This window comes from Mobula hypostoma, chromosome 6, assembly GCF_963921235.1.
Source record: "Mobula hypostoma chromosome 6, sMobHyp1.1, whole genome shotgun sequence".
In the NCBI taxonomy this organism is placed as follows: domain Eukaryota; kingdom Metazoa; phylum Chordata; class Chondrichthyes; order Myliobatiformes; family Myliobatidae; genus Mobula; species Mobula hypostoma.
The window spans coordinates 625,192-642,755 of NC_086102.1; the positions used below are offsets into that span (position 1 = coordinate 625,192).

Genomic DNA, 17,564 nt, shown 5'->3' on the forward strand with positions numbered 1-17,564 from the left:
TGTTCAACCTTTCTTAGGTGATGAAACCCAGGTAACATTCTAGTAAATCTTCTTTGTACTCTCTCTATTTTGTTGACATCCTTCCTATAATTCGGTGACCAAAAATGTACACAATACTCCAAATTTGGCCTTACCAATGCCTTGTACAATTTCAACATTACATCCCAACTCCTATACTCAATGCTCTGATTTATAAAGGCCAGCATGGCAAAAGCTTTCTTTACCACCCTATCCACTTGAGATTCCACCTTCAGGGAACTAAGAACCATTATTCCTAGATCACTCTGTTCCACTGCATTCTTCATTGCCCTACCATTTACCATATATGTCCTATTTTGATTAGTCCTACCAAAATGTAGCACCTCACATTTATCAGCATTAAACTCCATCTGCCATCTTTCAGCCCACTCTTCTAACTGGCCTAAATCTCTCTGCAAGCTTTGAAAACCTACTTCATTATCCACAACTCCACCTATCTTAGAATCATCTACATACTTACTCATCCAATTTACCACCCCGTCATCCAGATCATTAATGTACATGACAAACAACATTGGACCCAGTACAGATCCCTGAGGCACACCACTAGTCACCGGCCTCAAATCTGACAAACAGTTATCCACCACTACTCTCTGGCGTCTCCCATCCAGCCACTGCTGAATCCATTTTACTACTTCAATATTAATACCTAATGATTGAACCTTCCTAACTAACCTTCCGTTTGGAACTTTGTCAAAGGCCTTACTGAAGTCCACATAGACAACATCCACCGCTTTACCCTCGTCAACTTTCCTAGTAACCGCTTCAAAAAATTCAATAGGATTTGTCGAACATGACCTTCCACACACAAATTCATGTTGACTGTTCCTAATCAGTCCCTGTCTATCCAGATAATTATATAAACCATCTGTAAGAATACTTTCCATCAATTTACCCACCACTGATGTCAAACTCACAGGCGGATAATTGCTAGGTTTACTCTAAGAACCCTTTTTAAACAATGGAACAACATGAGCAATACGCCAATTCTCCGGCACCATCCCCGTTTCTGATGACATTTGAAATATTTCTGTCAGAGCTCCTGCTTTTTCCACACTAACCTCCCTCAAGGTCCTAGGGAATATCCTGTCAGGACCCGGAGACTTATCCACTTTTATATTCTTTAAAAGCGCCAGTACTTCCTCTTCTTTAATCATCATAGTTTCCATAACTTCCCTACCTGTTTCCCTTATCTTACAGAATTCAGTATCCTTCTCCTCAGTGAACACCGAAGAAAAGAAATTATTCAGAATCTCCCCCATCTCTTTTGGCCCCACACATTGCTGTCCACTCTGATTCTCTAAGGGACCAATTTTATCCCTCACTATCCTTTTGCTATTAATATGACTGTAGAATCCCTTGGGATTTATTTTCACCTTACTTGCCAAAGCAACCTCGTATCTTCTTTTAGCTTTTCTAATTTCTTTCTTAAGATTCTTTTTACATTCTTTATATTCCTTGAGCACCTCATTTACTCCATGCTGCCTATATTTATTGTAGATATCTCTCTTTTTCCGAACCAAGTTTCCAATATCCCTTGAAAACCATGGCTCTATCAAACTTTTAACCTTTCCTTTCAACCTAACAGGAACATAAAGATTTTGTACCCTCAAAATTTCACCTTTAAATAACCTCCATTTCTCTATTATATTCTTCCCATGAAATAAATTGCCCCAATCCACTCCTTCTAAATCCTTTCTCATCTCCTCAAAGTTAGCCTATTGTATCCGATTGCACCATCGCCGCCAGCAGTGCAGTCCACACACCCACCACTCTCTGTGTGAAAAACTTACCCCTGACATCCCTCGGTACCTATTTCCAAGCACCTTAAAACTATGCCCCCTCATGTTAACCATTTCAGCTCTGGAAAAAAATCCTCTGCCTATCTGCACAGTCAATACCCCTCATCATCTTATACACCTCTATCAGGTCACCTCTCATCCTCCATCACACCAAGGAGAAAAGGCCAAGTTCACTCAACCTATTCTCATAAAGTACGCCCTTCATTCCAGGCAACATCCTTGTAAATTTCCTCTGCACTTTACATCAATAGTATCCACATCCTTCCTGTAGTGAGGTGACCAGAACCGAACATGGTACTCCATGTCGGGTCTGACCAAGGTCTTAAATAGCTGTAACATTACCTCACGGCTCATCTTCTGGGGAAGATGGCGGCGCGACGCAGCTCGCAGTGGCCACTCCGGTGGTGATATCTGTTATTTGTCAAGTAGGGTGCCGTGCACAATCCTGATTTGATGGAGACGGACGTGAGAGCATCGAGGAACATCTGGTGAAACTTCTGAAATGCCTGCTTCACTGCTGCTGCTACTGTGTGGTCCAGAATCTCCGGAGGAGAAGGCCCTGAGTCCTCGGCTTTGCTTTTTGCTCGGTGGCTGGGGCGGGGTCGAAGCGCTCGGCAGAGGATGGTGCTCGAAGAGGCTGTGTCAGAGAGGCTGGTCAGAGGCTCGAAGTTTTTGGATGGGCTCAGAGTCTGCTGCGGTCGGGTGCTTCCAATGGTGCTGTATCGGCGAATTAGCGGCGCTTAGAGAGTCATGGCGGGGAGAGTTCCTCCCTTCTGCCGCCTGTGTGGGATGATGAGTTTATCGGGACTTTGAGAGTTTTTTTTTACCGTGCCCATGGTCTGCTCTTTATCAAATTACAGTATTGCTTTGCACTCTTGTAACTATATGTTATAATTATGTGGTTTTGTCAGTTTTAGTCTTGGTTTGTCCTGTGTTTTCTTGTGATATCATTCTGGAGGAACGTTGTATCATTTTTTTTAGATTTAGATTCTGAGGACACGCAGTCCTCTTTTATTGTCATTTAGTAATGCATGCGTTAAGAAATGATACAATGTTTCTCCAGAATGATATCACAGAAACACATGACAAACCAACTGAAAAACTGACAAAAACCACATAATTATAACATATAGTTACAACAGTGCAAAGCAATACTGTAATTTGATAAAGAACAGACCATGGGCACGGTAAAAAGTCTCAAAAGTCTCTTGAAGGTCCCATCATCTCACGCAGATGGTGAACCTCCAGCGCCACAAACTTGCCGATGCAACATCCTGGAAGCATCCGACCACAGTCTGACTCCGGAAAACTCCGAGCCCCCGACCAGCTCTCCGACACCGAGCACCATCTCTGCCAAGCGCTTCGACCTTGGCCCTGGCAACAGGCAATAGGCAAAGCCAAGGATTTGGGGCCTTCCCCTCCGGAGATTCTCGATCGCACAGTAGCAGCGGATGTAGTGAACCTGAACTTTCAGAAAGCCTTTGATAAGGTCCCACATAGGAGATTAGTGGGCAAAATTGGAGCACATGGTATTGGGAGTAGGGTACTGACATGGATAGAAAATTGGTTGGCAGACAGGAAACAAAGAGTAGGGATTAACTGGTCCCTTTCAGAATGGCAGGCAGTGACTAGTGGGGTACCGCAAGGCTCGGTGCTGGGACCGCAGCTATTTACAGTATATATTAATGTTTTAGATGAAGGGATTAAAAGTAACATTAGCAAATTTGCAGATGACACAAAGCTGGGTGGCAGGGTGAAATGTGAGGAGGAGGATGTGAGAATGCAGGGTGACTTGAACAGGCTGGGTGAGTAGGCAGATGCAGTTTAATGTGAATAAATGTGAGGTTATCCACTTTGGTGGCAAGAACAGGAAGGCAGTTTACTATCTGAATGGTCTTCAGTTAGGAAAAGGGGAAGTACAAGATCTAGGTGTCCTTGTTCATCAGTCACTGAAAGTAAGCATGCAGGTACAGCAGGCAGTGAAGAAAGCTAATGGCATGTTGGCCTTCATAACAAGGGGAGTTGAGTATAGGAGCAAAGAGGTCCTTCTGCAGTTGTACAGGGCCCTGGTGAGACCATACCTGGAGTATTGTGTGCAGTTTTGGTCTCCAAATATGAGGAAGGACATTCTTGCTATTGAGAGAGTGCAGCGTAGGTTCATAAGGTTAATTCCCAGGATGGCGGGACTGTCATATGTTGAAAGATTGGAGCGACTGGGCTTGTATACACTGGAATTTAGAAGAATGAGAGGGGATCTGATTGAAACATATAAGATTATTAAGGGATTGGACACGCTAGAGGCAGGAAACATATTCCTGATGTTGGGGGACTCTAGAACCAGAGGCCACAGTTTAAGAATAAGGGGTAGGCCATTTAGAACGGAGTTGAGGAAAAACTTTTTCACCCAGAGAGTTTTGGATCTGTGGAATGCTCTGCCTCAGAAGGCAGTGGAGGCCAATTCTCTGGATGCTTTAAAGAAAGAGTTAGATAGAGCTCTTAAAGATAGTGGAGTCAAAGGATATGGGGAGAAGGCAGGAATGGGGTACTGATTGTGGAAGATCAGCCATGATCACAGTGAATGGCGGTGCTGGCTTGAAGGTCCGAGTGGTCTACTCCTGCACCTATTGTCTATTGTCTATTGGCACTCAAACTGCTGCATAGGTTGACAGTGTTGTTAAGGAAGTGTATGGTGTGCTGGCATTCATCAACCGTGAGACTGAGTTCAAGAGCTGAGAGGTAATGTTACAGCTATATAAGATCTTGGTCAAATCCCACTTGGAGTACTATGTTCAGTTCTGGTCACGTCACTACAGGAAGAATGTGGATACTATAGAGAGAGTGCAGAGGAGATTTATAAGGATGTTGTCTGGATTGGCACGGATGCCTGATGAGAATAGGTTGAGTGAACTTGGCCTTTTCTCCTTGGAGTGACGGAGGATGAGAGGTGACCCGATAGAGGTGTATAAGATGATGAGAGGCATTGATCATGTGGATAGCCAAAGGTGTTTACCCAGGGCTGAAATAGCCAACATGAGGGAGCATAGTTTTAGGGTGCTTGGAAGTCGGTACAGAGGGGTACATTTTTCATGCAGAGAGTGATGGGTGCGTGGAATGCCCTCCTGGAACAGTGGTAGAGGCGGATACAACTGGTTCTTTTAAGAGACTCTTAGATAGTTACATGGGGCTTAGAAAAACAGAGTGCTATGTGGTAGGATAATACTAGACAGTTTCCAGAGTAGGTTACATGGTCGGCATAGCTTTGTGGGCCGAATGATCTGTAATGTACAGTTGATTTCTATGTTCGTGGCTAACAAAAGAAGTGAAAGCCAACATAAAAGTCAAAGAGAGTGCAATGAAATGGCAGATGGAACACAGTCGGGAAATGTATGGTTATTCACTTTGGTAGAAAAAAGGAAAGGGTTGACTATTGAGCGAAAATACAAAAATCTGAGACACAAAGGGACTTGGGAGTCCTTGTGCAGGAAACATAGAAACATAGAAAATAGGTGCAGGAGTAGGCCATTCGGCCCTTCAAGCCTGCACCACCATTCAGTATGATCATGGCTGATCATCCAATTCAGAACCCTGCACCAGCCTTCCCTCCATACCCCCTGATCCCTTTAGCCACAAGGGCCATATCTAACTCCCTCTTAAATATAGCCAATGAACTGGCCTCAACTGTTTCCTGTGGCAGAGAATTCCACAGATTCACCACTCTCTGTGTGAAGAAGTTTTTCCTAATCTCGGTCCTAAAAGGCTTCCCCTTTATCCTCAAACTGTGACCCCTCATTCTGGACTTCCCCAACATTGGGAACTATCTTCCTGCATCTAGCCTGTCCAATCCCTTTAGGATTTTATACGTTTCAATCAGATCTCCCCTCAATCTTCTAAGTTCCAACGAGTATAAGCCTAGTTCATCCAGTCTTTCATCGTATGAAAGTCCTGCCATCCCAGGAATCAATCTGGTGAACCTTCTTTGTACTCTCTCTATGGCAAGGATGTCTTTCCTCAGATTAGGGGACCAAAACTGCACACAATACTCCAGGTATGGTCTTACTAAGACCTTGTACGACTGCAGTAGTACCTCCCTGCTCCTGTACTTGAATCCTCTTGCTATAAATGCCAGCATACCATTTGCCTTTTTCACCGCCTGCTGTACCTACATGCCCACTTTCAATGACTGGTGTATAATGACACCCAGGTCTCGTTGCACCTCCCCTTTTCCTAATTAGCCACCATTCAGATAATAATCTGTTTTCCTGTTTTTGCCACCAAAGTGGATAACTTCACATTTATCCACATTAAATTGCATTTGCCATGAATTTGCCCACTCACCTAACCTATCCAAGTCACCCTGCATCCTCTTCACAGCTAACACTGCCGCCCAGCTTCGTGTCATCCGCAAACTTGGAGATGCTACATTTAATTCCCTCATCCAAGTCATTAATATATATTGTAAACAACTGGGGTCCCAGCACTGAGCCTTGCGGTACCCCACTAGTCACTGCCTGCCATTCTGAAAAGGTCCCGTTTATTCCCACTCTTTGCTTCCTGTCTGCCAACCAATTCTCTATCCACATCAATACCTTACCCCCAATACCGTGTGCTTTAAGTTTGCACACTAATCTCCTGTGTGGGACCTTGTCAAAAGCCTTTTGAAAATCCAAATATACCACATCCACTGGTTCTCCCCTATCCACTCTACTAGTTACATCCTCAAAAAATTCTATGAGATTCGTCAGACATGATTTTCCTTTCACAAATCCATGCTGACTTTGTCCGATGATATCACTGCTTTCCAAATGTGCTGTTATCACATCTTTGATAACTGACTGTAGCAGTTTCCCCACCACCGATGTTAGGCCAGCCGCTCTATAATTCCCTGGTTTCTCTCTCCCTCCTTTTTTAAAAAGTGGGGTTACATTAGCCACCCTCCAATCCTCAGGAACTAGTCCAGAATCTAAAGAGTTTTGAAAAATTATCACTAATGTATCCACTATTTCTTGGGCTACTTCCTTAAGCACTCTGGGATGCAGGCCATCTGGCCCTGGGGATTTATCCGCCTTTAATCCCTTCAATTTACCTAACACCACTTCCCTACTAACATGTATTTCCCTCAGTTCCTCCATCTCACTGGACCCTCTGTCCCCTACTATTTCCGGAAGATTATTTATGTCCTCCTTAGTGAAGACAGAACCAAAGTAATTATTCAATTTGGATTCCCAAAAGGTTAATTTGCAGTTGAGTCTTTGGTGAGGAAGGCAAATGCAATGTGAGTACTCATTTCAAGAGGACTAGAATATAAAAGCAGGGATGTAATGTTGTAACTTTATAAAACACTGGTGAGGTCTCACTTGGAGTATTGTGAGCAGGTATTGATCCCCTTACTGCATCTTAGTAAGGATGTGCAGAAACTGGAGAGTGTTCAAAGGAAGTTCACAAAAATGATTCCAGGGCTGAATGGTGTCATATGAAGAGCGTCTGATGCCACTGGGTCTGTATTCACTAGAAATCAGAAGAATGAGAGGTGACGTCTTTGAAACCTATCGGATGGTGGAAGTGGATGTGGAGAGGATGTTTCCTATGGTAGGAGAGTCTAAGACCGGAGGACATAGCCTCAGAATAGAGGGGCATTCTTTTGGAACAGAAATGATTAGGAAGTTCTTCAGCCAGAGAGAGGTAAATCTGTGCAAGTTTTTGCAGATATGGGGAGAAGGCAGAACTGAATACACTACTCCATGTGGGTTCTAACTAAGGTCCTATATTGCTCTAACATTCCCTCACGGCTCTTGAACTCAATCCCATGGTATAACAAAAGTTGTATAACAACCTGATATGGAGCTTCCAAGGCACAGGATCACAAGACGCTACAGGGCATTGATCAGCCAAGTTCACTAACATAGTCCTCTTCACCATTGAAGGCATGTTCAAAAGGCGGTTCTTCAAGAAAGCAGAGTCAATCATTAATGATATTCACCATCTGGGATTTGCCCTCTTCTCATTACTACCATCAGGGTGGAGGTACGGGAGCCTGAAGACACACTCTCATCGTTTTTAAGAACGGCTTCTTCCCTTCCATCAGATTTTTGAATGGCCCATGAGCTCATCTACAGTACCTCATTATTCATCTTTTGCACTGTACTGCTGCCGCAAAACAACAATTGTCACAAGATATGTCAGTGATAATAAACCAGAATCTAATTCTTATTCTGATCCTGTATGTTTTAAAAGATTAGTTTTTTTAGTTTTATTATGTATATTGAAACATTGGAACATACATTGTTTTGCATCAATGACCAACGCAGATAGAGGATGTGCTGGGGGCATTCCACAACTGTTGCATGCCCACAACTTTTTAATCCTAACCCATACATTTTTGGAATGTGGGAGGAAACTGGAGCGCCTGGAGGAAACCACTGTAGTAAAGGGAGGAACGTGCAAACTCCTTACAGACAGTGACGATCTTGAAGCTGGCACTGTAAAGTTTTTAAGCCCGCTAGTCAGGTTTGAGAGATATATATATATATACTGACCAATACTAAACTAGGCATGACAACCCGCCTCAGAGTACTGAAATGCTACGTTTATCCAGTTATGTTATATGGCTCAGAATGTTAGACTACATCTAGTAACATGAGGAAACTAATTGTAGCAGCAGAAATGTGGTTTTTGAGGAGGATGCAAAGAATATCATGGACGAAATGAATATCTAACGAGGATGTCATGAACAGAGCAAACACAAAAAGAGAAATAATGTATGAGATCATGAAAAGGCAACGTAACTTCATTTGTAACTTCCACCACCTCCAACGGGATCCCACCACTAAGCACATCTTTCCCTCCCCCCCCCGCTTTCCACAGGGATCGCTCCCTACGCGACTCCCTTGTCCATTCGTCCCCCCCATCCCTCCCCACTGATCTCCCTCCTGGCACTTATCCTTGTAAGCAGAACAAGTGCTACACATGCCCCTACACTTCCTCCCTTACCACCATTCAGGGCCCCAGACAGTCCTTCCAGGTGAGGCGACACTTCACCTGTGAGTCGGCTGGGGTGATATACTGCGTCCGGTGCTCCCGATGTGGCCTTCTACATATTGGCGAGACCCGACGCAGACTGGGAGACCGCTTTGCTGAACATCTACGCTCTGTCCGCCAGAGAAAGCAGGATCTCCCAGTGGCCACACATTTTAATTCCACGTCCCATTCCCATTCTGACATGTCCATCCACGGCCTCCTCTACTGTAAAGATGAAGCCACACTCAGGTTGGAGGAACAACATCTTATATTCCGTCTGGGTAGCCTCCAACCTGATGACATGAACATCGACTTCTCTAACTTCCGCTAGTGCCCCACCTCCCCCTAGTACCCCATCTGTTATTTTTATACATACATTTTTTCTCTCACTCTCCTTTTTCTCCCTGTGTCCCTCTGACTATACCCCTTGCCCATTCTCTGTTCCCCCCACCCCCGTCTTTCTCCCCGGATCTCCTGTCCCATAATCCTCTCATATCCCCTTTGCCAATCACCTGTCCAACTCTTGGCTCCATCCCTCCCCCTCCTGTCTTCTCCTATCATTTTGGATCTCCCCCTCCCCCTCTCACTTTCAAATCTCTTACTAACTCTTCCTTCAGTTAGTCCTGACGAAGGGTCTCGGCCTGAAACGTCGACTGAAACTCTTCCAATAGATGCTGCCTGGCCTGCTGCGTTTACCAGCAACTTTGATGTGTGTTGTTGTAACTTCATTGGACAAGTGATTAGGAAAGAGGAGTTAGAATGCACGGTAATTACGGGAAAGATTGAAGGGAAGAAAGCAAGTGGAAGACAAAGACAAATGATGATGGAGACAGCAGCCAGAGAATTGGAAATGAATACCAATGAATTGATCCACTTGGCCCGAAACAGGAGTGTGTAAGCCATGGCAGTCAAAGCCTGAACTGGGCACGGCACCTAATGATGATGATGATCAGGTTCGACTTCCAGATTTCCTTCATGTCTTTCATAGCCCTCCACGCCAGCGCCTTCTATATCTTTATGTCCCTCTCCGAACTCATCATCCTTGACCTGAGGTACTTGTTGTAATGTATCCCTAGGGTTCATATCTTCTATGGACTGTGCCTTTTAAAAAGAGAGAGAGAGAGAGAGGTGGAGTTATTTGATGGACAACTTATGGTTTCTCTGCAGCTTGTTTTGAATATACAAGGACACACAGACACACACAGTTAGAGTCAAGGTGGATTCGGTCAATGGAAGACGCTGGTTTAAACTTTTTGTAGCCCAAAAGGGGTGAGTTGAGATCGCTCTCACAAGTTTTCTGCAACTAGAACAAGTTTGCAGGAAGAGAAAAGAGGAGAAATAGGTTTGAAACAGAAGAAACCTAGTGACAAAGAGATCACTGTTTGGACTCTCTCTCTAAGTATCCTGTGAGCGTGAGTTTGTTTCTATTCAACTACAAAAGTGTGATTGTCACTTAGTTAATCCACAGAAGTGGGTTCTCTGGTGAGGGGAAAACCTTTGTGAATACCACGTGTGTATTTACCCTTTATCTGAGTGTGGTAGTTCACTGAAGAAAGGCACCCCTGTGGCAAATCACAGGTTATTTCGTATGTCGTGGAACTGGATAAGTGACTATCACGTTGTCTGTGTAGGGCAACCTTGTGCAATCTACCGGTGAGTTGACCCTTGCCTGGGTGGTGGTTCCCTTGAAGAGGGTCCCCTTTGTGATAAGCTACTGTTGGTGATAATCCTTACGTGGATTCTTTTGGAGTATCCTGTGGCCACCACTTTGAGATGTCCCGTAGCTGAATTCGGGTGTGGTACCACTTGTGTTGAAAGGATATTCGTTGAAGATCACCGTCGATGATATTTCATGTGTGGAGTGGAACAACTTCAGAGATAAAACCTACTACTATTGTTGTTTTGTATTGCTGTCATGGAATCTGTGGAATATCGACGTAATTGTCTTCTCACAACATTCGCCTTTGGATTACAAACATCTCACATTAACCAACCTGTGCATGTGAACTGACTTCGCTCACATACCATCATAAGACTGTATCAATTACCAACTAGGCTTGAAGAAGTTTGGGTTTTATATTTCCATACCTATATATGCATAAACTCTCTAACCTGTTTGATTTATCTGGTTTTATGTTACTTTATTACGTAGTTACTAATAAAATAGAATTAGATAACAGCAAAACCAGACTCCAGGTGTGTTCCATTTCTGCTGGTTCTTTTAACCCATTACAGGGTACGTAACACTTATAGTCAAAGACTTTCTTAATGATATCATTCTTTACGGTCTTGAGAGCACCTTCGTCGCAGTTAAACGCCATGTACTCTGTCGTTTTAGCGTTTAGGTGAAGTCCAACTTTATTGCACTCAATTTCCACTTTTGTCAGTAGCTGCTGTGCTTCTTCCATCTGGTCAGATAGCAGGACCATGTCATCTGCAAAATCGAGATCTGTGAGCGTAACTGGTCTGAGCTTTTTGGTTCGTCCTGGTTTTATGGTAAAACCAAGTTTGTCATGATCTTTGGTAGCTTAACATAGAGCGTAACCAAGGATGATTATAAAGATGTAGGGTGCTAGAGTGTCTCCTTGCAGCACACCAGCTAGGAGCTCGAACACTGCTGTTTCTCCATCTGGTGATACAACTTTCGCCATGGTTTTGGTGTAGCTGGACTCTATTGGGGAGGGAGGGGTTTGACGTTCCCCTGGACTCTATTGCTCTCAGTAGACGGTCCTGCACTCCGTAAGCTTTCAGGATCTTCAGCATTTTGCCTCGGTGAATGGAGTCAAAAGCTTTGCAAAAATCGATGTAAGTAAGCACAGCTGGTAGGTTGTTCTTGACTTCCTCGATGATTCTACGGAGAGCAAGTATTTGCATTACTGTTGTGCGCTTCTGCCAAAGACCATTATGATTGAATCTTAGCTTAGGGTCAATGGTGGTGCGAATCCTGTTCAAGATCATCTGAGTGTATAGCTTTGCTAAGATGCAGGTCAAGCTGATACCGCGGTAGTTATCTGTCTTCGTGAGGGGTCCAGACTTGGGGACTGGGATAATGTTTGAGCGTGACCACTGTTCCGGTTTGTTGCCTTTCACCAGTGCCGTATTACACATGTCCAGCAAGATGACGTCCAGGTCGCAGTTCTTCAGGATATTATGGAAGTGTGTATATATCATCATATACTACCTTAGGATTCATTTTCTTGCAGGCATTTCCAAGAAAATAAAAAAAGTACAATAGAATTTATGAAAAAAAAACTAGAGAAATAAAGACTGACAAACAGCCAATGTGCAAAAGAAAATGAATGGTGCAAATAAAAATACTGAGACCATGAGTTGTATAATCGTTAAAAGTGATGCTGTAGGTTGTAGAATCAGTTCAGAGTTGAGGTGAGTTATCTAGCCGGTTCAGGAGCCTGATGGTTGTAGAGTAATAACTGTTCCTGAACCTGGTGGTGTGGGACCTTCTAAGGTACCTCCTTCCCAATGGCAGCAGTGAAAAGAGAGCATGGTCTTGATGGCGGGTTGTTGGTAATGCAAGCTACTTTCTTGTGGCAGTACTCCTTGTAAATGTGGTCCATGGTGGGGAGGTGTTGCTGAGTTTTCTTGGCTGTGACATAACATGGTTGGACCAGGGTGGGATATTGGTGGTGTGCACACCTAGCAACATGAAGCTGTCCACCCTGTCATTGATGTAGATAGAGCATTTGCACCAACCTCCTTCCTGAAGTCCTTGACCAGTTTTTTTGTGTTCATTGAGGGTGTTGTTGTCTGGTAAATCTCCAGAAATTACTGCAGTTGTTGTTAATTAACTTCATGGTCAAATCAAGTAGCTTAGTTTCTTTGTCCCTGCTCCTGTTAACTTTATCTTACTTTTCCATGCTTTGGAAGATGGTCAAAGCAATCCAAGTGCTGCGTATTCATCTGTTGGAGCTAGAGAAGGTTAACGACTTGTGCAAAGATTTCTGTAACCGTTACATTGCTTGTTTGAAGACGAAAATGAACAGTGAAAACCTACTGAGTTCTGACCCTGGTGGACCTTATGCTTCTGTTCAAACTCAGGTAAGAAGAAATATCCCTGCTATTATTCCTTAAGCTTCTTCCTGGCTACCTTATTACTCTCAAGAGTCATGTCTGATTTTGCTTCATATACAGTACCTTCCTGTGTATGCTTCCTGTGTTAAATTCAAATAAATAACGATCAAATTTGAATGCTCAGTAACTTCAGTATTACAGTGATATTCATAAATGGCTAAGTTACAAAGGGACAGAGTTCTGAAATGAATAAGCATGATGAATGTAATAAAATGACATTCTGTTGTTTATCGAGATAATTTAAAAACTGTATGATTAATCTTTTTTATGCATCTTTTATAAAAAAATTCTTGCCCAGCAGCTTCCTGTTCAGAATACAACTATCAGCACTCTACCTGGCACAATCAGTCCCCAGGGAATTGTGGTTCCAGCTACAGCACTCCAACAGGGAAATGTCACAGTGACTACAGTGAACCCCACACAAGTTGTATCAGGTACATGGTTGTTAAAAGTAAAGGGGTAAACAGCAGGCAGAATCACACAATCTGCCTATCTGACATTTGAATCATCCAAATTTCCTCGAGGAAAGGGAAGACCAAGCCCTTGTTTATAACCTGACTTTGAGGGTTATGAAATAGATGGCCAGAAATCATGGTAACTCAGCAGAAACTGATGAAAACGTTATTCGTTCTCATCTGGATTTGAAAGGCTATTGATTGAGATAGAGGAAGAGAGAGACACATGGCAGCAAGCTGCAGGCAAAGAGTAGAAGGGCGAGGAAGAGGTTACAGTACTAGAGGCAAACTCTTTTATATCCGATCTCCTGCCCTGTTGAAGCCATTTTCCAGCTTTGTAGTGGTTCTTCCATTGTTTTGTGAACATCGGGACTGTGGTATTGGTTGTTTGAGAGGAACACAAGAAACTAGGAGCAGGAATAGGTCACCATTCAGTTTGACCAATACTACTTCCTTGCATTTGCTTCACCTTTTCACAGATACTCCTCCTTCCTACACTATACTTTTGAGTAACTTTTATGTTATGTTATTTATTTATTTATTTATTCATTGAGATACAGTGTGGAACATGCATTTCCAGCCAACGAGCTGTGCTGCCCTGAAACTCACTGATTTATCCCTAATCATGGGACAATTTACAATGACCAAATGGTATGTCTTTAGATTGTGAGAGGAAACCCACACGGTCATTGGAAGAACTCCTTACCAGCAGTGGCGGGGATTGACCTGGGTCACTGATGGTGTTAAGCTTTGTGCTAACTACAGTGCCACCGTGCTGCCCCTGACTTTACTGTACTTTTCATCCTTTGCACTGCCAACTGCAGCTTCATTTTATCTACATTATAAGCATTCCACAGAATTAACCAATCCAGATGAAGGGTTTCAGCCTAAAGTTTCAGCTCTCTATTTCCCTCCACAAATTCTGCCTAACTCGCTGAGTTCCTCTAGATTCTAGTATTGAGTCATAGAGAAGTACATCACAAAAGCACACCCTTCAGCCCATCTAGTTCATGCCGAAAACAATGTAAACTGCCTATTCTCAAAGACCTACACCGGGACCATAGCCCCCCATGTCCCTGCAAAGGACATATGAAATTACAGCAGGAGTCGGCCATCTGGCCCATCGAGTCTGCTCCACCATTCAATAATATTATTGCTGATCTGACCATGGATTCATCTCCACCTACCTCCCTTTCCCCCATAACCTTTAATTCCCCTTCTATGCAAAAATCTATCCAACCTTGTCTTAAATATACTTGCTGAGGTAGCCTCCACTGCTTCCCTCTAACTATCCCTGTAATCATCCAAACTTCTTTTAAACTTCTCTTTAAAAAAAATTATGGGAATGATATATAGGCCACAAAATATTAGCCAAGAAAGGGAGCTGGAAAAGGTATGTAATAAAGGTAATGACACTATTGCAATGGGGGACTTCAATAAGCAAGGGTATTGGGAAAATCAGGTTGGTGTCAGATTGCAAGAGAGGTAATTTGTTGAATGCCTATGAGATGGTTTTTAGAGCAGCTTGTGTTTGGGCCCACTCGGGGAAAGGCTATCTTAGATTGGGTGTTGTGCAATACCCAGATCTTATTAGAGAGCTTAACGTAAAGGAACCCTTTGGAGGCAGTGACCATAATATGATTGAATTCATACTGCAGTTTGAGAGGAAGAAGCATAACTCACATGTATCAGTATCACAATGGAATAAAGGGTATTACAGAGGTGTGAGAGAGGAGCTTGCCCAGGTGGACTGGAGGAGGATACTGACAGTGATGATGGCAGAGCAGAGATGGCTGAAGTTTCTGGGAAGGCGCAGGATAGATATGTCCCACAGAGGAAGAATTCTCAAATGGCAGGGGCAGGCAACAGTGGCTGACAAAGGAAATTAAGGACTGCATAAAAGTCAAGGAAAGAGCATATAAGGTAGCAAAAGTGAGTGGGAAGTTGGGAAGCTTTTAAAATCCAACAAAAGGCAACTAAAAAGATGAAGTACGAGGACGAACTAGCCAATAATATAAAGAAGGATACCAAAAGTTTTCTCAGTTATATAAAGAGTAAAAGGGAGGTGAGAGTTGATATTGGACCACTGCAAAATTATGCTGGTGATGTAGTAATAGGGGGCACAGAAATGGCAGATGAACTCTGATGGGTACTCTACATCCGTCTTCGCAGTGAAGACACCAACAGTATGCCAGAGGTCCGTGAGTTTCAGGGTGCAGGAGTGAGTGCCATTGTTATTACAAAGGAAAAAGTGCTAGGCAAACTTAAAAGATCTTAAGGTGGATAAGTCACCTGGACCAGATGGACTACATTCTAAAGTGAGAGAGGTTGCTGAAGAGATAATGGATGTATTGGTCATGATCTTTCAAGAATCACCTGATTCTGGCATGGTTCTGGAGGAAGGGAAGATTGCAAATGTCACTCCATTCTTTAAGAAGGCAAAAGAAAGGAAATTATAAACTGGTTAGCCTAACCTCAGTGATTCGGAAAGTGTTGGAATCTGTGTTTTAAGGATGAGGTTTCAGGGTGCTTGGAGGCTAATGATAAAATAAATCAGAGTCGTCATGGTTTCTGTAAAGGGCAGAAACCATGCGGGGGGATGAGAACCGAATTGAAAAGGCAGCACAAGTAGACACAGTTTATAGGGAGTTTGTGAGGAAGGATAAGCAGATGATAGAGCAAAGATGGTTTGATATGTGTCCATTTTAATGCAAGGACTATCAGAAGGAAGGTGAATGAATATAGAGTGTGGATCAATACGTGGAACTATGATTCTGGTCACCTAACTATAGGAAGGATATCAGTAAGATTGAAAGAGTGCAGAGGAGATTTACTAGGATGTTGCCGGGTCTTCAGGAGTTGAGTTACAGGGTTAGGGTTAGGGTTAGGTTAGGACTTTATCCCTTAGAGCATAGAAGAATGAGGGGAGATTTGATAGAGGTTTACAAAATTATGAGGGGTATAGACAGAGTAAATAAAAGTAGGCTCTTTACACTTAGATTAGGAGAGATAAATACGAGAGGACGTGGCTTTAGGGTGAAAGGGGAAAGGTTTAGGGGGAACCTCTTCACTCAGAGAGTGGCGGGAGTGTGGAACGAGCTGCCACCTGACGTGGTAATTGCGGGCTCACTCTTAAGTTTTAAGAATAAATTGGATAGGTACGTGGATGGGAGCGGTCTGGATGGTTATGGACTAGGTGCAGGTCAATGGGACTAGCGAAATAAAGTTTTGGCACAGTCTAGAAGGGCTGAATGGCCTGTTTTCTGCGCTGTAGTGTTCTATGGTTCTATGATGTTGTGGCCATTACAGAGACTTGGATGTCTCGGGCAGGAATGGCTGCTGAGAGTGCCAGGCTTTAGTTGTTTCAGAAAGGACAGGGAGCGAGGCTAAAGAGGTGGGGAGTGGCATTGCTGATCAGTGATAGTGTCATGACTGCAGAAAAGGAAGAAGTCATGGACGGGTTGTCTACTGAGTCATTGTGGCTAGAAGTCAGAAATTGGAAGGGTCTGTAACTCTAATGGGTGTTTTTTACAGACTCCCCCAAATAGTAACAGAGACATCGAGGAGCAGATAAGGAGGCAGATTCTGGAACAGTGCAATAGTGGTAGGGTTGTTGTAATGGGTGATTTTAACTTCCCTAATATTGACTGGAATCTCCTTAGAGCAAAGGGTTTAGATGGGGTGGAGTTTGTTAGGTGAGTTCAGGAAAGTTTCCTGATGCAATATGTAGATAAGCCAACTAGAGGAGAGGCTGTACTTGATCTGGTATTGGGAAATGAACCTGGTCAGGTGTCAGATCTCTCGGGGGGAGAGCATTTTGGAGGTAGTGATCACAACTCTATCTCCTTTACCATAGCACTGGAGAGGGATGAAAGCAGACAATTTGGGAAAAAAATTAATTGGGGTGTGGAAAATATGATGCTATCAGGCAGGAACTTGGCAGAAATGTGGCAAATGTTCAAGGAGCGTTTACATGGCATTCTGCAGGGGTATGTTCCATTGAGGCTGGGAAAGGATAGTAGGGTAAAAGAACCATGGTGTACAAAGAATGTAGAGAATCTAATTAAGAAGAAGGAAAAGCTTACAAAAAGTTCAAGAAACTAGGTGATTTTAGAGCTCTAAAAAATTACAAGCGTGCCAGGAAGGAGCTGAAGAATGAAATTAG

The 17,564-nt window shown here is 43.4% G+C and overlaps 1 protein-coding gene across 9 annotated transcripts in view; it reads left to right on the forward strand.

The window, feature by feature from the left end:
* pknox1.1 (pbx/knotted 1 homeobox 1.1) overlaps positions 1–17,564 on the forward strand; it is a 295,655-nt gene that overhangs the window by 152,817 nt on the left and 125,274 nt on the right. For 8 of the 9 annotated variants that reach the window (XM_063050187.1, XM_063050192.1, XM_063050189.1 and 5 more), the window contains 2 exons: positions 12,741–12,911; positions 13,243–13,378. In XM_063050187.1, coding sequence (XP_062906257.1) covers positions 12,741–12,911; positions 13,243–13,378 — 307 coding nt within the window. The remainder of the gene's footprint in view (positions 1–12,740; positions 12,912–13,242; positions 13,379–17,564) is intronic. The other variant, XM_063050191.1, reaches the window with a different exon arrangement.